At 50.0% G+C, this 27,934-nt stretch overlaps 1 protein-coding gene across 1 annotated transcript in view; it reads right to left on the reverse strand.

The window, feature by feature from the left end:
* Positions 1-17,090: 17,090 nt before the first annotated feature.
* Slc29a3 (solute carrier family 29 member 3) overlaps positions 17,091-27,934 on the reverse strand; it is a 33,501-nt gene continuing 22,657 nt past the window's right edge. Inside the window, exons 4-6 of the mRNA XM_051153101.1 lie at positions 24,554-24,780; positions 21,504-21,666; positions 17,091-18,245 (exon numbers count right to left, since the gene is read on the reverse strand). Coding sequence (XP_051009058.1) covers positions 17,612-18,245; positions 21,504-21,666; positions 24,554-24,780 — 1,024 coding nt within the window. The 3' untranslated portion in view covers positions 17,091-17,611. The remainder of the gene's footprint in view (positions 18,246-21,503; positions 21,667-24,553; positions 24,781-27,934) is intronic.

Raw genomic sequence — 27,934 nt, forward strand, 5'->3', positions numbered from 1 at the left:
AAGGGCTAAGGAGGCATCCCTGAGCTCTGTGGTAGTGAGACACACTATAAACCCTGGGCTAGAGGTAGGAATGGAGGGAAAAAGAACCACTGAGTCCAGCTGCTGACATCTGTAGTCCTGGAACTCAGAAGGCGACAGCGGCAGTAACATCATGTAAGAGGCTGGAAGGTGAGCATGTTGGCTGTCCCCAGGGGAACAATGGTAGCCCGTCACCCAAGGAGTTAGGGCAGCATCTTCAAGTTCTGCAGATGATGCAATCTAAGGTAGGACAAGGTATTTTTGTAAGACATGCAGAGCTGGGGAAGAGGACTGAGCACAAGCACCCTGCCCAGTGTGGCCCAGACAGTGTCCTTCTAGTGATCTTGAAGAATGGGGCCTCAGTGACCTGGCCCCCTTCCATCTTCAAAATTCAGGTGGAGAAAAACAAAGGCAAAAAAGGCTATGCCTCACACATGGATATCTTGCCCAGGCTTCTCCTGTAGCCATCTCCCTCATCTGCAGCAGCTTCCAGCTAGACTCTGGGCCAGAGAAGGGAAGACAGAACTCGCTGCTTCAGGTGGCTCTGGCTGGCTTCCTGGAGAAAGGGACATATCTCATCCAGACATGTTTTCTTTTATCATTGATCAAAAACGGGGTCTCTACATACTACAGACATGTACTGCCACTGAGCTACATCGCCAGCCTGTCGCAGTGTGTTTGACAGACACACACACACACACACACACACACACACACACACACACACACACACTGCCCAGTAGGCTTGACTTGCTGGCACTCTTTCAGTGTGAGGTATGGAGGCGGGAGAGAAGGGGAGGGGGGAGGCAAAGAGGAATGAACGGAGGGGGGGAGGGGAGAGAAGTGAAAGTGAGGAAAGAGAAGAGAGGAGGAAGGAGAGGTGGAGCTAGGGAGAGGAGAAAGGGCAGGAAAAGAAGAGCGATGGAGTGAGGATGAAGAGAGAAGGGAAGGGAGAGGAGAAAGAGAAGGAGAAGGGGGAAAGGAAGGAACAGAATAAAAGACACTGGAAGGACGAAGGGAAGAGGGGCGGAGTCGAAATCTGTTGTTTCAAAGTCTAGTCCCTTGTGTCTCCGGATGGGATGGGCCTTGCTATGGTAGCCTTCAAAGACCTTTTCTGCCACACAGCTGCCCCTGGAGGAGAGGGACAGAGTAGGGGAGGCAAAGCCCACTGGCCTACCAAACGGTGGACCTGGGCTTTAGTTATCTTGCCTGAAAATTAAGCTTTCCCAATAGTAAACGGGCAGGACTCTGCAGTCTCTCTGAACACCACCCTAGACTGTCATTCAGGCACAAAATGAAAACCTACATGAAGGAACTCTGTAAACAAAATGAGCGACAGCCTCTCTCTGCTTGGCGCCACCATTATTGTGAGTGTCTGCAGCCACCCCTCCTCTGGGTGTCCTCTGTCACTGCTTCCCCTCTCCACCTCACCACAGACACTAGGGTTTTTTTTTTTTTTTTTTTTTTTGGCCCCCTCTTTCCCATTCATCCCTCACTTGGCAAGACCCCATTTGCTGTTTCCTGTTTGGTCCCCAGACTGTGTCCCTCTCCCGGGGCCTCTGCCACCATAAAATAGACACGTGTGTGCCTATGCCGGCTTTGTGGGCCCACAGAGCCGGGCGCAGCTGTAGCAACTCAGCTCTCAAAGAAGCAGGTTTGGGAGGGTGCCACAGAGGGCGGGGTACCCAGCTGCAGCACGCCAGCCCCCAGGAGGCCCCTGAGATATGGGATTCCCTAGGCCCACTCCTGAAGGCTCCCCACGCCCTATGTGGCCTCAGAGTTGGGCTCTTTCCCCCTCACATTCTGCCCCACTCCTGTTCCCCAGTCTATCATTTATTTATAAGGTGTTCATAGCGAAATGAATGACAAAAAGTTAGAAGCTAATTAAAGCTGGCACGGATTGGCACACGAGGCCATGAATTATTCATGGGCACGGAATGGCGCTTGGTGGCTAGGATTGGCACCAAGTGCTCCGGGGCACTCATAGGGAGGAAGTAGGTCTGGAGGCCCCAAGCTCCACCTTGGCGGCCTCACACCTGATTTTTCTCAGAGAGCCTTGAAACCCAGACCTGTGCCTCTGCCAGGAGTAGCTGGAACCCTTACTCCCATCTCTCCATCCCTGAAGATATCTCGGCTGTCTGTGCCCAGGCATTGCTGGAACACATCAACACCAAGAACACAGGCCAGACTCATTCCGAGGAAGCACACACATGCCTAATTCTGCAAGCCCAAAGCCACAGCCACCACCATGCAACGCGGGAAGGTTGTTATGTAGAAGACCAGGGTAGACAATGGAAAAGGGCTGAGTTCTGGCCAGCAAATTATGGACATGGCATCAGAAGGAAAGACCCCACCCAAGGCCATGATCTCCATCCCAAAGCCCAGAATGTACTTACAGACAGAGAACCTGAAGCCCAGAGAGGGACAGTGTCTATACCAAGCCACACAGCAAATGACGGTAATGATTGAGAGCAGATTTGGAGCTGGGCGTGGCTCCCAGTGCCGCCTGCGGGTTTTCCCATTCAGTCCTTACCAGATAAAGACACTGACAGATAAGAGAACCAAGGCAGCAAGGGACCGGAAAAGCACCTTGCCCTGAGGCTACTGAGCTAATGAGAGTCACAGTCTGGGTTATACTGCATGAAGGCCATCTGACTCCAGACTCTTCCCCTCTGGGCAATGGTCCTCCCCTCATTGGCCTTTAGACACTCCTGAAGGTGGGATGGAGGGGTTGCCATGGGAATGGAACTTCAGATCTAATCACCCTGAGCTGCCTTCCCCACACTCCTGTAAAGCTCCCCTGTGGGAAAGTCCCTGGGGGTGAGGAGGATGGATTCTGACCCTCCGATCCATGAAGGGTTCTTGTTCTGGCCTGTGATTCTGACTTTGAGTATACAGCCTAACCCTTGGGCACCTCATCTATAAAATGCAGCTGATAACCATATGGCCTGGAGTTGGGAGGGGGTATTAGTGGCTTCTTTCATTGTGAGGAGACCAGCCTGTGAGGAAATTCCAAACTAGAAGGAAGTGTTATGCCATCTCACAGGTTGAAGGTACCATCCTCCGTGGTGAGGAAGTTGTGGAGGCAGGAACATGAGGCAGAGCAAGGGTCCCGTCGCATCCGCAGTCAGGAAGCAGAGAGATGTGTGCTGGTGCCAAGCTCACTTTCTCCTTTTTCATTCTGCCCGTGAGATGGTACCTCTCAGCTCAATTAACCTCACCTAGAAACTCCCTCAAAGATGTGGAGATGTGATTTCTGATCCCATCAGGCTGACATGACATGGCTCTGACTCTGTCTCCGCTCATCTCCTTTGCCCTGGTCCACCTATGGTGATGGGGCTGTGTATGGACGAGCAGTGGTGAGGATGGAGGGAACTGGGGATGCAAAGTGGTACTCCAGCATTCACGGCAAGTGTTCATGCAACTGCAGCCATGACCACCAGCTGTCTTGGGACTGGGGAGCTTTGCACCTTCTGATCCCCAGGAGTATGAGACAGACAGAGAGGCCTGTGCACTGTGCACAGAGCGAGATGCTGCAGGTCAGAAGAGGCTAGGTCTCCCAGCTGCCAGGCCTGGACCAGGCTCCTTATCTTTACACTCAGGAGACAGGAATGTATTCCCACACGAACACTCCAGACCACACACACAAGCTGCTGTTCTCAAACGAGCGTTGCGTTCCAAAGAATGTTCTATAATGCATATGGAAATAGTGTTTAGCTGGGAGCAGAGATGGGAGAGAGGCATTGATCATGGCACACTTCTGCCCTTTCAACTTTTGAACCATATGAATAGCGCAGGCTTGAAAATTAAATATAAAGGGTGTGCTTCAGGCGGAAGGAAAGTGGTCCCAGATGGAAGCTTGTATGTTCAAGAAGGGAATGGAAGCAACACAGACAGAGATGCTGGTAAACACAAACCATCTTGGATGTAAAAGGCAGGGAAAACTAATGTTTAACATCAAGAACTTAAGGTCAGGTGACCATAGGATGTGAGTCAGGAAGAGGATGCAAGATTTGGGGTGTCAAAAAAATTTGGGGTGTCTTGACAGCCCTACATTGTCTAAGACACTTGGTAAAAAGGCGACTATATGATCAGAGTAGTAACTCAAGATCTCTCCTGACTCCTCCACTCCCTGAAGGGACAGGAATTCAAAGGACTGCTAAGGAGCCTGCTGAGAGGAAGTAGGAACATGAAGTACTTAAATACGCATGCCCAGGCTCCCAACTGCCCTACCTACAATGACGGGTACACACAAAAAACAAAAGTGTGTGTGTGTGTGTGCGCGCGCGCGCGCGCGCACATGTGTGCACACGTGAGCATACACGTGTACCTGTATACGCATGAAAATGCAAAACAAAACAAAATAAAAACAAACCCACAGGTATGCACACACACACACACACAGGCATGTGCTAAAATACTAAGAAACTGCTGTTTATAAACACAGCCATAGCGGACACATCATTCTAGAACTCACTTTTGTTTTGTTTGGCTTTTTTCCTCTCAAAATACTTCCTGTGACATTGTCCCCAGTGTCACAGGAGACACCGTCCCTGTGTCCCTGAGAATCTGTCCCCTTGCTATGTCTGCACACATCAAAGAGAAGAACAGCCATGATAAAACACCAACTTGCCAGGGCCTTCCAGATACTCATTCCGTGTGGCTGTGAGGGTCTCATGCTGTGGAGCTGGTCGGAGTTCGAACCACAGGGAAGGGACAAAGCAGAGCCTATGGGGACTGAGGGACCAGACCGTGAGCAAGACCTGCTCATAGGTGGGGGTACTGGGAAGGGGGTGGAAGCAGGGAAGGCACAAGCTCCCAACTAGAATGGCAGGTGCACACACCTCCTCTGGCTCCCATTTACCTGGCCAGAGCTGTTCTAGCACATCTCCCAAACAGCTTACAGGAGGCTGAGTACCACGTGAGGGCCTATCACATGCTAAGGAGCATAAGCGAGGCACTAGGGAGTGGGAGAGGCAAGAGTCTGAGGCTAGGTTGTGAGGCTTGCCATCTCCCCTGAACAAGGACTCTCTATCCTCTATGAGCCAGCGTGAGGTCCATGCTGGTGGGCACGAGAGGCTGGGCATGATGGGTGAACACAGAAAGATGGGCCACCACGATGAGGGGACAAAGATAAGGAAGGGCCAGCAGCCAGGCAGGCATGACATAATAGCCACCCACTGGCCATGGGGAGCATCCTAAGAGTACCGACCATGGACCAGGAGCTCCATGGAAATCCCATCAGAGTCTCCTGATAGTCTGAAAATAAAACTCCTGCACTCTACAGGCAAGGAAAGGGCTGTGTAGCAAGAGCCTAGTGGTACAGGCCCTAATCTCAGTTACTCAAAAGGCAGAGGCAGGAGGACCACCCAGTAACCCTAGGCAACTTAGCAAGACTCATCTCAAAACAACAGAAAAGGCTGAGGTTTGCAGATTATTGGTTAACCCTGGCCTCAATCCCCAACACTGAAAAACAACAACAACGAAAAATTCGTAATTGTATAAGGAGGTAACTGGTGACCCCAAACTACCCCCTACTCTCACCCTCCTACCCAGAGAATCTCTCCAGGGCCTGCCAGCCCTTTGCTACCAAAGCTAAGTAAAGTGGCTTTGGGAGAAGGAATGGAGGAGCTGTTGTCCAGAGGCGTTTAGAAAACTTAGAAGATACCACCCCTCCAATGGCCGACGGCCGATGATCTCCTGCCTGTGATGAGATTCTGCAGGCTCCCAGTCCGTGGGGGAATCCAGATCTGCAGTGCAGGGCGCCACCTGGAGGCTGACCGTAGCACAGCACACCCCCTCCAGGCTGGGTGGAGAGCGGGCTTTTAAGGAAAGTCCATAGAAGAGAAAGAAAGCCCTCAGAAACCTGGACCAAACCCACACCAGAACTTCTGGGGTTCCCAGTACCACCTGTGTCCCTAACCCTCTTCCCTAATCACCAGGTCCCCTGATTCCAGTCACACTGGGTCTGTTCCTAGTCCTTTCTCTAAATATAAACTGAAGATCACCTAAGGTTTAGGCACTGTGACAGCTTTTTTGAGGACTGAGTATCTGGATGAGTCACTCTCTACCCGGCCACCAGCTAGCTGTGTAACTCTGGGCAAGTTGCTGTCCTTCTCTGGGCCCCAACTACTACTCTTGTTACATTGGGTGTCAAAGAGGACAGATAGGTCTGACTTTAAACTGCAGCCATGCCAACTAAAGTTAATTAACCTCCTCATGCCTCAGTTGCTAACCTAGAAAATAGATTGATGACTCATTTACTTATTTACTGTCTTCCATCAGCCAAATAAGAGCTTGGCTTCCAGGGATGCTCTAAGGATGTTCCAGACTACCTCACAACCCATACTCTGTCTATGGACTCCGTACCAGGCAGGAGCTCTGGTTGATGGGACAGCACTCCCACTGAGGTCCAGACAGTATATAGAGAAGGGCTCCTTTCCCTCCTAGAGTTGCCTCTTAGCTCACACTGATGCCTTGTAGACCTAGTAAGAACAGATCTCCTGGGATTTGCAGTCTGCAACCAGGCAGCTGCCAGGGACCACTCCCAGTTTAAATTCTGGGATACTACAAACAGGTGCCCTGTGCTCCAGCTTTCTCCAAGCCCAATGAGAGGAAGGAGCAACTGTAGACTCCCTGTAGCTTTAGAGGTTCAGCAGAGGCGGAGGCCCACCTCCCCACCCCAACCCCAAGCACACAAACTGGCATGGTGTTGTGTTTCTCTGCATGAACCTCAGTTTCCTCATCTGTATAATATGGGTATAACCTCTGCCCACCCCCACCCCCATATAAGAAAAAGCTCCTCAAAGTCCTCCATTGATGGTGTAGTCCTGAGCTGGGGGTGCAGGGTTTGCCTAGCACACACAACATCCTAGGGCCTCTTCTCAGTACCCCAAAACCTGAAGTACTGTCACGTACCTGGGAAGTGAAGGTAGAAGGACCACAGGTTCAAGGACAGCCTTGGCTACGTAATAAGCTTGAAGCCAGCCTGGGCTACATGAGATCCTGTCTCAAAAACAAAAATCAATGCCGCCCCATCCAGACTGAGAGTTGTCTTGTGCCTAATGCCTGTCCTTGCTGGTACACTGGGCACAGGGTGGACAAGGGCTAGGTGCTGAGGCTGTCATGAGAGAGAGACAGTGGGCCTCTTTCCTCCCTTTCAACACTTGGCGGGGAACAAAGTGGGAAAAGGGAACCGGTGCCTTGCCTCACATCTCAGCCTCCTGTGCCTTCACTTACCTCCTTCTAAGAATGACCGCCGGACTTCTCTGGATCCCTGCATGGAGTGTGCACATCACACTCATGACATATCACCCAGCCCTTTCAGCAAACTCCAAAATGGGCACAGCCTTCATTTCATTAAAAAAAAAAAAAAAAAATGGAGGCTCAGATAAGTGGAGGAAGCTGGGTTCAAACCCAGCTGTGGGCTTGCTGGTTGCTAAGGGACAATGCCTGGCCCTTTTCAGATTCCATCTGACTGAACCCATCACCACTTATGCCACTTAGCTATCGCACCCCAAGTTTATAGGAGAGGAAACTGAGCTCCTGAAAGGGAGAGGAGGCTTCGGGTCCTTTCCCCGCCTTTCTGGCAGATCCTTGGGAGTCGGACAGATTACAGTAATCAGCTAATGCCTGCGTGGGGCTCAGAGATGAAAAGCTCTCATTGAAAGTGCTAAGTATGATGATTAAGTAGGAAGGTGGAATTAGCCTCGCAGGGGGAGCTGGCTGCAGCCATGGGGGAGGATTAGCCACTCGCTGGGAGTTTAAGATGCAGGTGGGCTGAAGAGGAGACCTGTCCTGCTCATCTTCAGAATGAGAGATTCTGGGGACCTGGAAGCAGGGGTCTAGCCAAGTGCTGACAAGCCAGCAGTCACAGGGAGCAGAGTGGGCCCTCAGCTCATCCGTCTACTCCCTCATTCATTCACCTCCATAGCCTATGTCAACTGTGGGCTTGCTGGTTCTCAGCCGCTCTGCCAGGGACAAGGATATAGGCAAGAGCAATGCAGGATGCTCTGGAGATACTCCCAGCCTAGTGGAGGAGATGGGCATTGTAGTCCTTTATCACAAAAGTGCTGCTCATTTGTAAGTTTACTGACAGTATTGTGAGCTTTTTGATGTTTAAGGACAGTTTTTAGAGTTGTTTCAGGGTTATAGCAAAATTGCAAGTACAGAGGTTTACCAGTCTCTCCCACCACCCACCCCCAACCCAAGCCCACCCGGTGCCCACCTATCAATATCATCTATCCGAGTGACACATTTGCCATGGCTGATAGTGCTGTGATGACACATCATTATCACCGAGTTCATGGCTGACAGCTCCGGCACTCTGGGTGGTATGTGTTCTGCGAGTTTGGACAAATGTATTCATGGCATGTATGTAGGCATATGCTATATGAGGTCTTTTTTTTTTTTTAAAGGTTATACATAGCAAAATATTTACAGAAGCAAAAATGGAGGGTTTCCACAGCAAAGGATGGGAGTACAAGGGCTAGATACACAACAGAATCAACTGTTGGTTGAAGCTGGGTCACGGGTACATGAAACTCATCATATTATCCTATTTTTCTTTTGTAAATGCTTCACGTTTTCCATGGTAAAAGTTTAAAATAAAAATGTACAAATCTGAGTGTACTAGCACTAGCCTGTAATTCCAGCACCCGGGAATTGAGATAAGAAGATTGCTTGTGGCCAGGCGATGGTGGCGCACGCCTTTAATCCCAGCACTTGTGAGTGAGAGGCAGGCGGATCACTGTGAGTTCAAGGCCAGCCTGGTCTACAAAGTGAGTCCAGGACAGTCAAGGCTACACAGAGAACCCCTGTCTCAAAGAAGAAGAAGAAGAAGAAGAAGAAGAAGAAGAAGAAGAAGAAGGAGAAGGAGAAGGAGAAGGAGAAGGAGAAGGAGAAGGAGAAGGAGAAGGAGAAGAAGAAGAAGAAGAAGAAGAAGAAGAAGAAGAAGAAGAAGAAGAAGAAGAAGAAGAAGAAGAAGAAGAAGAAGAAGAATGCTTGTGGGCTGGAGAGGCTGCTCTTCCAAGGGTCCTGGGTTCAATTTCCAGCAACCACATGGTGGCTCACAACCATCTATAATGAGGTCTGGTGCCCTCTTCTGGTGTGCAGGTATGCATGCAGGCCCAGAACACTTTACATAATAAATAAATCTTGAAGAAGGAGGAGAAGGAAGAGGAGGAGGAGGAGGAGAAGAAGAAGAAGAAGATTGCTTGCCTATGGATTTGAGGCCAACCTGAATAATAGTGTGAGACTCTGGTTCATGTAATATAAAAATAAAAAAATAGAGGCAGGGCTGGGGGTATAGCTCAGTGGTAGAGTGTTTGCCTATCATATGCAAGGCCCTGGGTTCTATCCTCAATACTGCACACACACACACACACACACACACACACACACACACACACCAACAAAAACAAAAACAACAGAAACCAAAACAAAACCTTCACACTGAGTCAAACAACTGCATGCATAGTATCACAGAGGGAAAGAGAGTGCCACTACAATTGCTAAGGCCTCTTTTCACCTAGGGTGTTAGAGTCAGCTTTTGGCAAGTGTAGCACTGAGTGTCCTAGAGCCAGCCAAAGTATCTCTATTCCTTCCCTCCCCCAAGGGCAAGTTGGTGCCATGGGGAGGCAGAACCTCCTTTTTGGGCACCAGCTTTGGCTCAGGCAGACAAGAGTTCTAGAACCCCGGGAATAGCACTGATTTCCCTCTTCAGCAGGGTGATGTAGGGAGACCTCAATTGCCACACACACCTGTGAGGGTGCGTACGTGGCCTATTTGTCACACGCAGCCTTGGGGGAGGGCAAGAGGATCCCCCATTACAGATGAGGAAAGATCAGTAGATGCAACTCTTATTTGTCTTGGTTCACATGAAAACAACTACATGATGACTCTGAGGGCCCTAAATTCAAAATGGGGGAACATATCCAACTTGATGCTCTAAAGTATATAGGGAAGACAGCAGTATGTTCTTCCAGAATGCCTGAAACTCAGGTTTGGGGGCTCCTACCTGGTTCTCCTATGAATGATATCTCCTATATCTGGGGACTATTTACAATAATGTGCATGCATGAACATATTATAATGAAATCTACCTTGTACACAAACTTAATGGGAAAGAACCACTGGCGTTTATAAGTGAATATTTCTGCTCCATAGTTTTACTTACATTTACTTTTTATAAAAATAAAACAAGAAAAAAAAAAAAAAAAAAACAACCAACCATACAAAAACTCGTGTACATGGGCTGGAGAGATGACTCTGTAGTTAAAAGTGCTGGCTGCTCTTCCAGAGGACCCAAGCTCACTTTCCAGCTTCACGTGGCAGCTTACAACTGTCTGTACCTCCAGTTCCATGGGATCTGTCAACCTCACACAGATACACATGTAGGCAAAACCATCAATGCACATAAAAATAAATAAATCTTTTCCAGGCACAGTGGTACATTCCTATAATCCTAGCACTCAGGGGGACAGAGGCAGAAGGATCACTGTGAGTCTGAGGCCACCTAGTCTAGAAAGTGAGTCTAGAACAGCCAAGGCTACACAGAGAAACCCTGTCTCAAAAAAAAAAACCAAAACCAAAACCAAAACCAAAACCAAAAATCAAAGAGAGAAAGAAGGAAGGAAGGAAGGAAGGAAGAAGGAAGGAAGGAAGAAGGAAGGAAGGAAGGAAGAAGGAAGGAAGAAGGAAGGAAGAAGGAAGAAGGAGGAAAGAGATAGGCCAGTGAGATAGGTCAGTAAAATGTTTGTTGTACCAAGCATAAGGACTTGAGCTGTGCACACCTTTAATCCTAGCACTTGGGAGACAGAGGCAGAGGCAGGCTGATCTCTGGGAGTTCAAGGCCAGCCTGGTCTACAGAGCAAGTTCCAGGACATCTAAGGCTACACAAAGAAACCCTTTCTAGAAAATCCAAAACAGACAACAAACAAAAAGCTGGTATGGCATTTTTAGTCTATAGTCCCAGCACTGGGGAGGCAGAGACAGGCAGATCCCAGGGACTAGCTAGCAGAATCATCGATCCTCACCAATAAAAGACTCATTCTAGCCAGGCTTGGTAGTGCACACCTTTAATCCCAGCACTCAGGAGGCAGAGGCAGGTGGATCGCTGGGAGTTCGAGGCCAGCCTGGTCTACAAAGTCCAGAACAGCCAAGGCTACACAGAGAAAGCCTGTCTCAAAAAGCTAAATAAATAAATAAATGACTCATTCTGCCTTAGAGAAGGGAAGGAGGAATACAGAGTTTTAAGAAGGGATTGGCTAATTGACTATCTAGAATAGGAAGCTGGACACTTCTCCTGAAGGTAGCTAGAACTGAGACACTGGAAGATCAGCCATCACCTCCCTGCTATGGTTCTGGGTTTAAGTCTCTGCCTGCAGCCACTCGGGTACAATGAGGCACTGACTCTTCACGCAGAGAAATAGCAGCCAGAATAGCCATTGGAGATTCCAGTTCTCCAGTGATTCTCTTATACCCATGCAACTAGTGAGAACTATGGGACGCACCCTAGTGGGTCCATCACAGACCTCTCACTTAATCCCATGCCACCTTGTCTGCATCAGAACCACGGTACAGGTGAGCTGGCCTGCAGAATTTGATGGGCACCAGCTGAATGACTTGCCTCATGTCTGTCATCTCAGCACTTGGGAGGTTGAGGCTAGAGGATTTCTATGAGTTCCAGACCAGCTTGGCCTACAGCAAGATCCTGTCTCATTACACAAACAAAGCAGCATGGGACAGGCACCAAGAGCTCTTCACCTGATTCAGCCTCATCTTCAAGGACTCCAGGAAGAAAATGGGAGCGATGTTCCCATCTGGCTTTCTTGGGAAAGCCACTCAACTTCCTGAGCAGAGTCTGCATTTCCGGAAGGGCATCTAAAGAGGAAGAGGATGTTGGGAGAGAGTTTACACATACAGGAAGATGTGGGATAAGTGGTACCATGGGCTGAGGAAGTGTAGGACATCTGGGTTCTACTTAGGAGGGACCCCACTTTGTGTGATAAGGTCACTGGCTGACACCTTCTACCCATGGACTGTCCACCACCACCACCACCATCAACTGAGCACCAAACCCTTCCATAGTGGAGATGTGGGCAGGCAGGGACCAGCTAGCACCACTCCAGGGAGGCACCTGTGGCTTTTGTCAGTGTCATTCAGCCTCCTGCGGCAACACAATGGAACTCTGTCCTCTTTCTATGAATTAACACAAATACTACTATAAGGCAAAATGGCAGCCTGGTTCTCCCTCACATTTCCAGAACCAAAGTGCCTGAACTTTACCCAATAGGACAGAGTGTGAGGAGGGGGGTGGGGGTAGAAGCAAAAAGACAAGGAGTTGGGACTTGGCTCACCTTCTCACAACAGCCCAGACAGAGGTCAGTTACTGAGCACTAAGCTGACATCAACTGGCCTGGCATGTTAGGGGCACCTGACCCTTCCATTCCATCCCTGGGAGCTTGGTAAGCAGAAGGCTAGCTCTAGACATCTCTTTTCAGAAAGGGGACTTTGAAGAAGCGAGGCCAGACTTCTGCATTTTTTTAGTTCACGGGACATTATTAGAAACTGCCGAAGGTTCAGTTTCTGTTTCAAAGAGTGTTTGCTGAGTGGCAACAGCGCATTTCCCTCTTTGAGTCTCAGCAAAGACTCAGCAAAACGAGAAACACCGAACCTTACCTCAGCAGCTAATGAGCTCCAGAAAGCAGGTAGGAGGTGTGACCCTCTCATCACGGGAGGTGGCCCTGCACCCTACCCAGGTTCCAGCAATGCCTGTTGGGAGTGAGATCACAGCTCTGCATCTAGACTTATCCTCTCAGTCCTCACCCTTCCTCACTCCCCTTCCTCAAGCCTCAGGTGAGAAGGGAACAGGTGGAAGGATGCAACGGAGGAAGAAAGCCACAGATCAGGGCACATGAAGAAGCAGAACATGGCGCTTGAAATGCAGAGGCCACCCTGAGTCCTTGACTGTGTCTGCAGAAGGCTGACTGAGACCACAGTGCATCTGGCTCCTTCAAGGACTTTTCAGGCGAGCCCTCAGCCAGAACAGGAGCAGATGAAGTCTTCGCTCCCTCCCGGGCCAGGGGCAAGCTTCTGACAACCCCTCATCCATCTTCCGGAGCATGGTGGTCCTCCTACGGGCAGCAGTAGTGACACCTGGGAACTTGTCATCCCACCTGTGCTATGAGATAGGGACCTGAGGGTGGATTAAACCCTCTGCATCCTAGCAAGTGCTTCTGAGGGTTCTGATGAGACCTGCTGCTGTAGGAATGCCCATGAACTGGTCCCGGAGGCCAGCAGCCTGGCCTTCAACCTCGGCCAACTCTGATGCGTAAAGATGCATTTCTCAGTCTCCACTTTAGCTCCTCTGAAATGTCCATGCTAATGCTTGCTCTGGGTGTGATTCAATGGCTGACAGTTCCTCTGACTCTCAGACACTGGCCCAGACCAGCCATGGGAAGATGCCACAGTGGTACCTATCAGGCACTTTCAGATGCATAGCTTCTGCCTTGTACCAGAGCTGCTTCCTGATTTCTGTGGGATGTGACCGGCTCTTAGTGTTTGACCAGAAGCGAAACTTTGGGTAGATTTGCTTCACCTTCTAGCTTCCGTATAGAGCACCCACCTATCTCTGGGAGCAGAGGGTGAACTCATTCTCCCATGATGTCACCTGTCAGCCAAGGCTCTAGACCTGGCTTACCACCTTGTCTCCATTATTTCTCCTTATGGGACCAGTGCTGAGGAAGGCAAGTGATCCTCTAGCCTGGGTGACCAGCTATGTGTGGGTCAATTCAACCTTCACAAGTAGCCATGGAGACAGGCACATAAGGAAGCAGAGCCATGGAGGTTTCTCCAAGGTCATTGGCCAACTAGAGTCAGGTTCAAAAAGTCATTTTTAAAAAAAGATTTATTTATTATTTATACAGTGGTCTACATGTACATCTGCAGGCCAGAAGAGGGCATAAGATCACATTAGGATGGTTGTGAGCCACCATGTGGTTGCTAGAATTGAACTCAGGACCACTGGAAGAGCAGTCAGTGCTCTTAACTTCTGAGCCATCTCTCCAGCCCCCTAAAGTCATTTTTTAAAATTAGGATTTTATTTTTGTTTTATGTCCATTGGTGTTTTGCGTGCATGTCTGTCTATGTGAGGGTGTCAGATCCTCCGCAATTGGAGTTACAGATAGTTGTGAGCTGCCATGTGGGTGCTAGGAATTGAACCCAGGTCCTCTGGAAGAACAGCTGGTGCTCTTAACTGCTGAGCTATCTCTTCAGCTCCCCAAAAATCATTCTTGAGCAAGACCTCATCTACATAGCACAGGTCATTCGAGCTTGGAGCCCAGGTGCACTAACACCATCCTCCACCACTGACTCTTTGATGATCTGGTGAAAGCTCTGACTCCTATCCCCAGGGGAGACAAACACACATAGACAGCTGCTAGCAAGGGTGGAGCCAGGCAATGGTTAGTACTGAGCACTGGGGCAGGGTATGGTCACCTAGAGGGAAGTTGTTAGGCATCACAACAAGCTGACTAAGCAGCAAAAAGTGGCTGAGAACCAAGTTTGCTGTGGGCTGAGAACAGAGCATCTTTGCCACCATCATTTGGAGTCAAGGCCAGGGCGGCCTAAGTTGTGGTCACCGTCTGAGGTTAAGGATACTTTTATATCTTACCATCCTCGCTTCAGAGACAAGGAATCAAGACACAGGAAGACTGACCTGACACCCACACTGTGTCTCATGTCCCACTACCCATGCTGGAGAGACAGTCATGACAGTGGCTGGTATAGGGGAGGAAGGACGCATGGGAGCAGAAGGATCAGGGCCTTAGCAGTTGCAGATCCTTTGCCCAAGGAGAAGCACAGAAGATGTGTTCTGGGCTGGGGCAGGATTTGAAGGGGGCCCTGGCCAGCAGGGGTCTAACTCGGCTCACCTCCCAGTTTAACTTCACCAGTGCTGGACCAAGATTCTGAGCTAGACCCATATGCTGCTGGCAACCTCAAGTACTGTGTCGGCCCCTGCCTGGAACCGCACTCTTCTTTCCTGGCTCCCTTCTCTTAGAGGGATGGTACTTTGGTATGATGGCCACTCGGGTGAGTCCAAAGGAGATAACCCTGCCAGCCGAACAGCCACTGCTCCTCTCTACCCGGGCCGGGCACTGATTCATCCCTCTGTCTGGATGCTACCAAACTGCAGCTGCAACCATATTCCAGTTCTTTCAGATGTTACGACAGTACCTGAGAGCCACCCCTTCACCAGAGCATGTGAGAGCAGTCTACCACCACTCTGCCACTCACAGAGAGAGGGAGGGAGGGAAGGAGGGAGGGAGGGAAGGGGGGAGGGAGAGAGAGAGAGACTAGAGCACTGTTTCTCTTTAATGAGACCCATGGCCCACTCTTAGCACACCCAAGGCTGGGATGAGTCACCCTAGACCCACCACACCTGAGACCATCCACAGCATCACACTGGAGGACGGAAGTAGGTTTTCCCCTTTGTTTTCTAGGTTCAAGTTTAGAAAACCTCTCAAGGGTGTCTCCTCCCATCCTTCAGCTGGAGAGGGAGTGTGAAGCCTAGGATGGTAGGGAGCATAAGCTGATGCCACTGGGGGAGATTACACTGCCTTGCACTTAATTAGCATCCGCTCGTGGCTCCGAGGGTAGCCATGTGCTGTGGATGAGCTCTCCTCTGTCCGCGGGAACCCTGAGAAAGGACCAGCCCTTCTCCCCAAAGAACAATCTCTCAGAAGCCCCTGTCACCTGTGAAGCCAGAACTTGGTTTCTGTGTCATGCATATCGAATGTGAGGGGACATGGTCTCCTGTGTGGAGCAATGGAGTTTGGAGGTCCTCTTCTGAAACCATCCTGATTACGACTGTCTGTCGGGAAACCGAACCAGAACAAAGCCATCCCCCAAATTTCTGATGAGCAAGTGTCAGCACTGCACTGACATCTGGAAAACTATGACAACAAAGGTGACAGCTAGCCCTGCTGGGTAACACTTGCAACAGGACATCTTAGTGCCCACCCTCAGCTCACCAGCTTCCACCCTTCCTGGTAGCTGTACAGACCTCAGTTGGGAATGGGCAGTGGATGGGTGGAGGAGGGAGTCTCTGCCTCTCATCTGAGGCCACAGCTGTCTGAACCAGTCCCTGCTCACCCCAAGCAAGGTCGCATGTGTACATTCTAAAAGGGCTTGCTGCCCTTTCTCTTCAGGTTAAGCGTAGAAGGGTCTTGCTCTTGCTGGTTCCTAAATAATATAAGGGTTAATCTCCGTTGTGTATGAGACTAGATTTAGAATCACCATGGAGACACGCTTGGCTGTTGGAATGTTTCCAAAGAGGTATAACTGAGGGAGGAAGACCCGTCCTGAATGTGGGCGGCATGGCGCCATTCCATGGCCAGAGGTCCAGGACTGTGCACACAAGGTGATCAGCCACTTCCACACCCACTGCTGTGCCTATCTCACCTTGATGACAGGGGACCACGTCCCCTCTTAAACTGTAAGGCAGAAGAAACCTTCCTTCCTGAAGCTTTTTTAGTCAGGTATTTTGTTACAGTGACAGGGAAGGGTACCACGCCTCAAGCCTTTGGGGTTCTTGCACTGGTCCCTGATCTCTCCAAATCACCTAGTCTTAGCACATTGCTTCTTGCTAAGACTTCAACTGATGGAGACGCCAACAAAGAACCCCAGTTATTTATTATGCCCTTGAACCAAGGGCTCCAACAAGCTGAAAACATGACTGTTAAAAAGACTTCCCTCTGCCCTAAGTAGGTTGCAGGTCACTGGGCCATATGGGCCTCATCTGAAGATGAGGCCTATCAGGCTCCGTTCATGACACAGGGAGACCTCAGAAGCCCAGGCCTCAGGCAGGAAGGCTTAGGAAATCCACCTTGTAGGGCTTTCCAACTGGCTGGCCTATTTCCAACCACAGAGCTCAAGAATCAGCACATGCCTGGACCATTGCAGAGTGGACCTCAAAGCCAGCCCAGCAGCCTCTTTCAGAATAGGGAACCCTGAAGATTATTAGCTATAAAGGTAACATGCCCCCTAGGTTGACCTCAAACTCCCTATGTAGCTGAGGATGACCTTGAACTTCTGGTCCTCCTGCTTCAACCTCTCAAGCGATAGGATTGCAGGCTTTCACTATGCTATGCTAGGGATGGGAGTCAGGCCTTTATGAGTGCTAAACAAGCACGCTACCAACCAAGCTATATCTCAGCAACAACCGCACCCTTCAAAGGGCTCTGGAGGTGTTTGAAGTGTTAGGAAATGTCTCAGGGTTTTTGCTTTAGCTTAATTTTTGGAGGTAGGATTTCACTATGTAGCCAGGCTGGCCTCAAACTCACAGCAGTCCTCCGGCTCAGACTCCTGAACACCGGGATCGCAGGTACGAGCCACTGTGCTAGGCTGTGTCTGGAATGTCTCCTTGCAAAAGATGTACAAGCAGTTTGAGAGAAAGGCAGCCAGAGTGGGTTCTGCTCTGCACCAGACGAAACACTAGGCCCTTGCTCGATACCATCTTAGACCTCGGCTCACCCTGTGCATCTCCCAAGAGCCCGAGCCTCACACGGTACCTGCATCCTTGCTGCCCCTCCTAAATTAAATGTTCAAGCAGGGCTGCGCAGGCTGAGCCCAGCATCAAGCCCACAGTTGCGCAGAACAACATCACGACGCCAGTAGCCTCAGCCAGTTCCCGGGGTACGATCTTGGGCCCATACATAAGCACCAGAGTACTGAGGTAGCCATTACTGAACCCAAAGAGGCAGATCAAGAGCACAGGGTAGATGTCGGACTGGAAAAGCACCACAGTCAGGTGTGAGCGTGGCTGGTAGTTACAGAGCAGGAAGAGGGGCACAAAGCAGATACGCAAGAGTGTCAGTGCTAGGAGCACCTTGCTCCTAGGACCTGGCACCTGGATCCAGGCTGTGACCTGTCGGCCGCAGAGGTCAGCAAAGTTGAAAAGGAGGAAGACGGTGAGAGGCACGAAGAACTTGGAGGTCCATGGAGAGCCGGTGTCCTTATGCATGGACTGGATGTTGGTGGAGATGGCAGGAAAGATGAGGGTGGTGACAAAGTAAAGGAAAGCAGCACAGAACCCGAGGCTAGCTGTCTTCTTCAGGATGGGTCCAAGGGATGGCATGGCCACTGAGGTGCTGCTGGGAGTGTCCTGTGATAGGTTGTCTTCACCAGAAAACACATGGGCTGGGGCAACTGGCCTCATGTAGTACCTGCAGAGGAACAGTGAGTGACACGGTTAGTGGGTCACTATGGAACTGAACTCCAGGGACACAGAAGGGGAGACCTCAGAGTCTGCATAAACTCCTGTGGGTCTTCAGAACAGCCTTCATAGACCCAGCAGGCAAAGCCCAAGACATGGAACCCTCTTAGCCTATGATTTCGTAACATGACGTGGGAGGGGCAGGTTGTTAGAAAAGGCCTGTGTGATCCGCAGCCAGCCTTCCAGGCTGGACTGCAGTCCCTGGATCAAAGGCAGGGACAGAAAACTAGGCCTGATTACCACACACTGAGTGAGTGGAGGCCTTGGCCACCCTTTGTTTTGTGTTGGAAGGGGGAGGTTTAGATTAAAAAAAACATTCAGGAATGTAAAAGCTAAGCAGAGTGTGGTGGCTCAGGCGTGCAGTCCTGGCACTTGGGAGGCCGAGGAAGAAGCACTGCAGTGTGAACTACACAGTGAGACTCTGTCTCAAAAACAAACAAACAAACAAACAAACAACTAAAACAGTGTGGAAGAGGGGTTAACAGGGATGTGGGGATGTAGTGTAGTTAGAAGGGTGCTTGCTTAACATGATTGAGGCCCTGTATTTGATCCCCAGCACCACATAAAACAAACATGGGAGCTCATATGTCATTCTGGCACTTGGGAAGGCAGAAGGATCAGAAGTTCAAAGTCATCCTTAGCTACACAGTGAAATGAAGCCAGTCTGGGCTACATAGTGCATTCTAGGGTAGCCTGAGCCACAGTGTGAGACCCTGTCTCAATAAATAAGCAAAACACCCCCTAACACAAACCCATAAAAATTACTCACACAGCCGGGCACGGTGGCACACACCTGTAATCCCAACACTCTGGGAGGCAGAGGCAAGCAGATCTCTGTGAGTTCAAGGCCAGACTGGTCTATAAAGTGAGTCAAGGGCAGCCAAGGCTACACAGAGAAACCTTGTTTGGAAAAAAAAAAGGGGGGGGGGAAATTACACACACAGAAGGGAGGGAGGGAGGGAGGGAGGGAGGGAGGAGGGGAGGGAGGGGAGGGAGGGAGAGAGAATTTCTGAAACAAATATGGAATACAGCTATACAGATCTTAAGACCTCAGTCAGAATGCCTAAATGCATTTTATAAACAACACACACACCAGCCTAGGTCATGTACCCCAGCATTAATAAATGCATACTTATCACAAAATGAACAACACTAACTTGTAGCCATCCTGTCATACACATGGTTCTGTGTCCTTCTGCTCTGCCACTTCATAACAGCTTGCCATACACTTTAACTGCTCCCTTATAGATGACATTCAGGTCGCCCCAGACTTTCTGTATTGCTCATCCCAGGGAACCGTGTAATCCACATAGACACCCAAGCAAATAAGAAAAGATCAACGCTGGGCGTGGTAGCACACGCCTTTGATCCCAGCACTTAGAAGGCAGAGGCAGGCGGATCACTGGGAGTTCGAGGCCAGCCTGGTCTACAAAGAGAGTCCAGGACAGGCAAGGCTACACAGAGAAACCCTATCTCGAAAAAGCAAAACAAAACAAAACAAAACAACAAAAAAGGAAAAAAAGAAAAGACCAATGGATTCAAAGGTTTGTAGTTTTGGGGATGGCTCAGCAGGTAAAGGTGCTTGCTGCCATGCCTGGTAACCTAGAATCCATAGTGTGGATAGAGAGAACAAGCTCTTTTAAGTTGTCTTCTGACCTCCATATGTGCACCATGATACACACACACACACACACACACACACACACACACACACACACACCATACATATATGATAATAATAAAATTTTGAAACAAAAATCAATAGCAGAATTTTGATAGAAAGCCAAGTTCACTGGTACACACTTGTGACCACAGCACCCAGGAAGTAGAGGCAGGAACATCAGGAGTTCTCTGTTATCTTCCAGCACATTGCAATTTCAAGGAGACCCCGGCTTAATAAAATAAAAACAAGAAAAACACGCTACCACTACTAATAAAAATATAACACAATAAACTAAAGTACAATTCTGGTTGGCTATAAACTGTTCTTCAGATAGGAAGTGCCACTTATCTGTGCTCTGCCTCCTGCCTGCCCTGGGAACAGTGACTTGTGACCTGTTCTGTTTTTCTCTGTGACCCCATGTATGACATTCTTTTAAAACCCTGACCACTGTACACTTGTAGTGTTGGTTTACTGACTGTATTAGTCAGGGTTTGCTGCTAGAGGAACAGAACTGAATACACACACACACACACACACACACACAGAGAGAGAGAGAGAGAGAGAGAGAGAGAGAGAGATGGGGGAGAGGGAGAGGGAAAGAGAGAGGGAAGGGATTTATTACAATGGCTGTCTTAGCTGTGCTATTGCTATGAAGGGATACTATGACCAAGGTAACTCTTATAAAAGAAAGTATTTAATTGGGGCTGCCTTACAGCTTCAGAGGTTTAGTCCATGATGGAAACCATGGCAACATGCAGGCAGACATGGTACTGCAGAAGTATTTGAGAGTTTGATATCCTGATCCACGGGTAGCATTGGAAGAGAGAGCCGCTGGGCCTGGCTTGGGCTTTTCAAACCTCAAAGTCCACCCCCAGTGACACACTTCCTCCAAGAAAGCCACACCCACTCCAACAAGGCCACACCTCCTAATCCTTCTCAAGCAGTGCCACTCTTTATTGACTAAGCACTTAAATATATGAGCCTACGGGAGTCATTCTCACTCAAACTGCCACAGTGGTTTACAGGCTGTGGTCCTGCTAGTCCAACAATGGCTGGCTACCAGCGGAAAGCCCAAGAGCCCAGGGCTTCATGCATTCAAGGCAAACACTCTACCAACTTAGTTAAATCCTCAGCCCCAGCTTCAGTTTTCAAAGAGCAGTAGAAAACACAAATGACGAGGGTGGAACTTGAGAGAGACCAGAGGTCCCACAGACAGTGAGCTGAAAGTAGAGTGTGGAGTCCTGTTGACCTTGGCCCTGCTACCTCCTGCCTCCCTGACCATTCTAACTCCTGGTTTCCTCACTTGCACGTAGAACTATTCACTAATATCCATGACCTTGTAGGCGATACCAGTTTAGAGGTGTCAGAGTCAGTTTTTCCCACCCAAGACAAACTTATGGAGCAACTGAGGGACCCTTCCCCAAAACAAAAAAATGCCTTCCAACTTCAGCCCTCACAGTCCTGGGGGACAGGCAACCAATACAGACAGAGCCCTACAATCCAATCAGATGACTAGATGTGGAACGCAGGACAGAGTGACTTCACCTGGCATATTCCAGCCGGTACAACAGTAGGTAGAGCCCCATGCAGAGCCCAAGGAAGATAGCTGCCGTGAGGAAGAAGGCTAGGGCACTGTTCTGCACGTCACTGGATGCTGCCAGGTCCACCAACGAGGCCACAGCACTGACTGTCCCTCCCATGGCTCCTCCTGTAGAGAGCAAGAAGATATCACAAGGACATCACGATGGGCTCAGGAAAACACAAGGTCTCAGAAGCCAACTGCTCACCCACCTGCTGACACTGAAAACACCTTGGTGCTCGTCTCACAGCACTTGAAGCTGGGGAGGAGGTTGGAGATTGGAGCTGGGGTAGGCACGGGGTGGGGGAGTAGAACGCCCTCCAGCTTGAGCTCCAGAGCTTTGGGTAGTGGGGATGTGTTTCTGTCTGCCTTGCTGCCTCTAACTGTCCTTGGCCCCAATAGAGAATTCTTCCAACTTCTTCCAAATAAGTTGGGGCTGGAAGCTGGACTTGAGGGGCAAGTAAAACATGCAAACTAGCACAGGGATCCAGAGGACTCATACTTGAATCAGAACCCAGGGCCGGCTTTACCACTTCCGGCTGTGTGATCCCTGACAAGCCTCTTGACCTCTCTGTCCTCAGAGTGCTCGTCTGTAAGTGGGACTGCCCACCCCTTAGGACAGCTAGATGGATTAAAAGGATTAGTACATGTTAAACAGAGTCTGACGCAGACAGGAGCCTGCACGCCAAACGAATCTTCAGATTCCCAATTAGCTATTTGGCTACTCCCATCTTTCTCACATCAAAGCAGCAGCAATGGGGTAAACTCTTTGCCAGGGGGGCTTGCCCACTTCTGAGAAGCCTTAATCCCCACCTGGGCTCTCTGGAAGAAGCGGGGGTTAGCTCAGAGAGCCCATCGGTGGCCGCAGGAGGAAGAGATCTTAACAGTCCTGCCCACTGATCCCCCTCTCCCTTCCAATTTGAATCTACAATATTATCGGCAGCCACAAACCGGGCCTCCGGGAGCTCATCCTTCATGACTCCCACTATCTCATCAGTTATGGAAATACATGCAAATGAGGGCTTAGAAAAAAAAAAAAAAACCCACCAGCACAAAACAAATGAATTGTTCCTCAGATGCCAACATGCACAGAATTCACAGATGGGTTCCTCTGGACGCAAAAAAAAAGCAAAGGAGGCTGGGGCCACTGAGAAACTGAGGCACATTGGCTAGTCCAGGGTGCTGGCCTGACGCTAGCGAGGGCTGCACTCTCGACCCTCCTTCAGAGCTGATGGTCTAAGTCCTGATTTCTTTCCCTGACTCTTCTTATTCTTTGAGACAGTCTTACTATGTAGCCCAACCTGGCCCAGTACTCATTTTCCTCCTGTCTCAGGTCTGTGAAGTACTGAGGCTATAGGTGTGTGCCCCTATATCTGGCTACCCCCACTTTTCCAAAAATAGACTTCCCAAAAAAAAAAAAAATCCCAAGAGACACTCTGCTCTGGAGAGCTACAGGTGGACAAGAGGGGCCAATTGTTTGCCCTTGCAGATGTCCAGCAGGAAACTGTACAGAAAAGCTCCAACAGGGTGGGGGAGAGATGAGGGGATAAGAGTCTCCCTCTGAGGCCAGTGGTGACAGAGGGATTAATGTTTGATGGCCATCCCCCTCGGTCCAGACGGTCCAGACGTGCCTTTCTTGAAGCAATGCCAGGAGCGTGTTGACTGTACTCAGAAAACTCAATGACAAGTTCATTTCTATTTTATTTTAGGCCCAAGGGTTTCCCGGGATAGAAGCAAAGCCTAATCCTATATCAAAAATGGCAAAGAGACGGAGCTCATATCTCGACTCTGATCCACAGAGAGTAATTGCCTCAAGTGCTGGCTTGAGAGGGAATTAGAGGCTTGGGAGGAAAGATAGGGATCTATTAGTGATGTCTGGCACTGGTATGGAGCGGGGAAGGGATATGCGCTTGTCAAGGTACTTGTCATCCCTGCCACATCCTACCTGGCATACTAACTAATAGACACAGTCCTGAGCATTGTGCAATTCTTCTCAGGTAGCCAGGTGTTTAAAAGCGCCAGGGACACATGGGGACACAGAGAAGAGCAGCCTCCGGGCTCGCTTTAGGAGACAGTGGTCTTTCACACAAAAGCAGATGCTAACTGACCCAGCTCTGTTTACCTTGTGGGCCATCTGGGTGAGAGAAAAAACAGCCAAGGTCCCCATAACAGTCTTAGCATCCACTTCTGGACTTCAGCTAGAGAGACACTGCCTGGGAGGCAGAGCCAGAACAAGCTGGCATGGCCACAGTCTGGGGGAATCAGAAGCTTTAGTCACAAGACTATTGGCTCTGACAGGACACAGTGAGAGTCATCTCTCTGTCCCTGACACAGGGTGGAACCTTCATAGAACTGGAAAGGAAAGAAAAACAGAAAAGAAGAAGGGAGAAGGAGAGGGAGGGAAAGGAAAAGGAACAAGTAGGAAGGAGGCAAGAAGGGAGGAAAGGAGAGGAGGAAAGGAAAGAAGGCTGGTTTCAGAAAGAATGCTCTGAAGACACAGGGTACTTCCTTCCATCATGGCTATGGTCCAACCTCCCACCGACCCGTTCTGCTGCCAAGACCTCAACAGCTTTCATGGAGCCACAGAGAACCATCTGGAGCCTAGGTGAGCTACGGGCTGTGGGAGTCGTTCCCCACATGGCTTCCACGGCTACATCAAAATGAAGTGCTGCCTGGGTCTTCTCCGAGATCACTCTGTGTACAACCTGGGCCTACTCCACAAGATAGCCCAGGCAACCATGGTGAGGTCCACGTGGAATGTCATCAAGGCCCTGGGCATTAACTGAGCCACCCTCATGAACAGTGGAAAGCCAACTGGTGTTTGTTTGGTTGGGGTTTTTTTCTCCCGTTTTTTGTTTGTTTTGCTGTCCAAACTGCAGACTTAAAAGAATGAAGAGCTCTCAGCTAGCAAGTCTGGGATGGTGTGCTTACTGACGCTAAGAAAATAAAGTGGACCCAGGAGACATTTCCTTTTCTGGAAAGACCCCAGTGGCTCCCTCTCATGGTGGGCTCTCACCTGCTATCAGCGCCTGGGCATTGCGTATGGGGAAGGAGCCTGTCAGACCATACATGCTGCTATTGAAGATGGTGGAGGCGCTGCTGACAATGGCCATGCATGCGATGGTGACGCTGAAGAAGCCTCGGGTCCAGGAGGAAGTGTCCACCTTTACCAGCACAATCATAACCACGAAGATGGCCAATGAGACGGACAGTGAGGCCAGAACACGGACATGCACCTGGACCCTGAGGAGAGGACCAGGACTGGTGAACCACAAGAAAGAAGCGGGTGAGCGGGTGAGGTGTGGCCTTGAATTCTGCCTGGTGTGTGACCTCAAGAGACCTGCCCTGTGACCAAGAGACTTGGGGGCCTGGCTTTCACTTCTGTAGAGGGGGTGTCTATCTACCCATGGGGGAAGGCGGAGGTTCCAGGAAGCTTTTATGTAGCACAAAGAGAAGAGCCTGGGGCAGGATCAGTGGATACTGCAGATCATCGACAACATGTGAGGATCAAGGCCAGGACACCAGACAAGATCCCACAAGCTACATCACTGCCCTCCTGTTGGACTTCTATAGTGTTTAAACTGCACAACCTACCCAGCTTCCTTCTCCAAATTTAGCAAAGGGCGGGCGTGGGGGGTGGGGGTGGGAGGTAGGATCACCATCATGGATGCCACAGAGCTTGGTTTGTGCCCAATTTTCCTCCAATTGTTCTCAACACTCTACCTCTCTCGCCTCCCACCCCGGCTCTGTGAGATTCTAATGCTCTCCACACTTCCACCCTCGCTCACCTCCCACCTCAGCTCTGTGAGATTCTAACGTTTTTCTACTCTCTACCTCCCTTGCCTCCCACTGGGACTCTGTGAGATACCCTCAATCCCTCTACAGAGGTAAGGTACTGAGCTCAGAAAGGTTATTATGGAGCTGGCTCAAGGCCACTCTGTCATGAGCCCAGGAGCTCGCAGGCGATTCTCCTAGATATCTTAGCTGGGATGATGGCTTACTGAGACCACGTCCTGCAGTCCAGTGCCAGAACCCCAGGCATTCCATTAAAATACTACCCTGCCTCTCAGCCACACACTCCACCTCCCTCCCCACCTCCTGACCAGGGGGAGGGCAGGGAGAGGGACAATCAGAGATGGCTGCACATGGCTCTATCTTAACAGAGAGAGCAGCAACCAGAGGCCCCTTTAGACCATCAGATTGGGATAAACTTTAAGCCTGCTTTCTGCTTTCCACTGGCCAGAGAGAAAGTTGGGGCTGAGAGGAAAGCCAGATTAGATACAGAGGTTTTCTGGATTAAGACGACAATCCAAACTTAAAGGGTAGAAAAAGACAGGTCTGAGCTGGGCACAGGGGCACCGCCTGTGATCTCAGCACTCAGGGAGGCAGAGACAGGCATATTGCTGTGAGTTCTAGGCCATCCTGGCCTACAAGAGAGTCCAGGACAACCAGGGTTACACAGAGAAACCCTGTCTTAAAAAAACAAAAACAACAACAACAAAAAAAAAAAAAAGAAAGAAAAGAAAAGAAAGAAAAAGAAAGAAAGAAAGAAAAAGAAAAGAAAAGACACATCTGTGTACACAGCCAGGTGTGAAACAGATTTGCACAGAGGGGAGCTCCTGCCAGCTACCACTTCTGGATCCTGAGAGGGAGATTGTGATGGGAGGGGGGGGGGGGAGGAGCAGGCCAAGGGGAGAATGGGGCCGCCTCCCCTTTGTAAAGGCAAGGAAGGACACAGAGGGAGTCCCTGAAAGCTGGGATGCCATCCTAGGTGAGTTTAGCCCCAGCCCAGGCTCTTCTGTGATCCTGTGTCTTACACACAGGCCCTGGGCGCTGATTACTTATGGCGCACAGGTGCACATGACAGAGTGGCAGGACTCGGAGCACCCCAGTACTAGACATTCTGGCAGGAGGGCTGGTGGCATCTTGGGAAAGAGCTGAGAGACCTCAAGGAAGAGAGCATGTATGTTCTTGGCAGAGACAAGACTGGCTGAGCCTTGCGGAGAAGAGCTGGAGACCAGCAAAAGCCCAGCCTGCAGTCGAGTGTGTCTTATACCTTGTGAGCCAGACCTTGATCTTCAGAGGGGCCACAGAGAGAGTCTGTGGGCTCATCTCTCTCAGCATATCTTCTCTGAGAGAGAACGTATTCCTTTATGTAAGCAAGGAAGAGGTGGGGGGGCCATGCCACCCCTACCAATCCAGCTTCAAAGACTAACATTGATAGCCAGGCGTGGTGGCGCACGTCTTTAAGCCTAGCACTCAGGAGGCAGAGGCAGGCAGATTGCTGTGAATTCAAGGCCAGCCTGGCCTACAAAGGGAGTCTAGGACAGCCAAGATAACATAGAGAAACGCTGTCTTGAAGAACCAAAAAAAAAAAAAAAAAAAAAAGAATAATACTGATAGTCCCGCCTACCACAAGTCAGGAGGCTTTCCAACTGTGTAGGGTAGGACTACATGTGCAGTGCATCCCACCCCCATGAAGATGCACAGAGCCCCAGCACCATGGGAAAAAGGAGATTCCCTCCTAGACTCAGCTATGCCTGAGGGCAAATCTGACTTTAATTTTCAGCTAGAAAACAAATAATTCTTACTGCATTCCATTTGTTACTGTGTGTACCCATTAACACAGAGACATCAGGGTTCCAGGAAGGGGAATAACACACCCTAAAACTCCAGAGCTGGTGTCAGGACATAGTGGTCCAGGCTTTGGCTGGACCACTGACATTTCCCAACAGCAGCCTACAGCTATAGAGACTGGTGAATACCCATCCTAGCTCCCTCTCTGGGGGGCAGGGTGACAAAGCTACTTTCTTGCTCTCTCCACATCCGCCCTTAAATTTACTACATGCTCTTGAACTTTCCGTGTTCGGGGGGCCTGCATCTGGGAAACCTCAAGCCTTAATAAGCACCGGAACCACACACCGGGGTACCTCTTCTTAGACTCTGCAGGGGTTTCAGGCAAAGTAGGACTGCTGGAGAGAGGCCAGGTGGACTGGCTGGACCCCAGGAGCCCACAAAAGCTATTATGATAAAAGAACCCCAACGTACCCTGGAGGCTTGCAGCTAAGCCTGACTTGATGTTCAAGGTGACCCTACATACTTACCTGTCCCTCAGAGCCCCACCTTCGTGGCAAGAGAAGCCACTTACCCACCTACACTGCCTGGCTTTGTCATGGATTTGCTGTGTGACCTCAGACAAACATTCACTCTTTCAGCACCTTTCCTACTCATCTCCAAAATGAGGCTGGCCTAGGTGATATGAAGGTCCTACTGAAGAGACTCCACTTGGTGATACCTAGGAACAAAATATCAAAAGGTTTTAATTGTTCCCTGGGGAGGACAGCTGGAGGCAAAAGACTGACCGAGGGAGGAGGTGTGGCTGCATACCTTCCTCTGC

The sequence above is a fragment of the Acomys russatus genome, chromosome 11, assembly GCF_903995435.1.
Source record: "Acomys russatus chromosome 11, mAcoRus1.1, whole genome shotgun sequence".
NCBI lineage: Eukaryota > Metazoa > Chordata > Mammalia > Rodentia > Muridae > Acomys > Acomys russatus.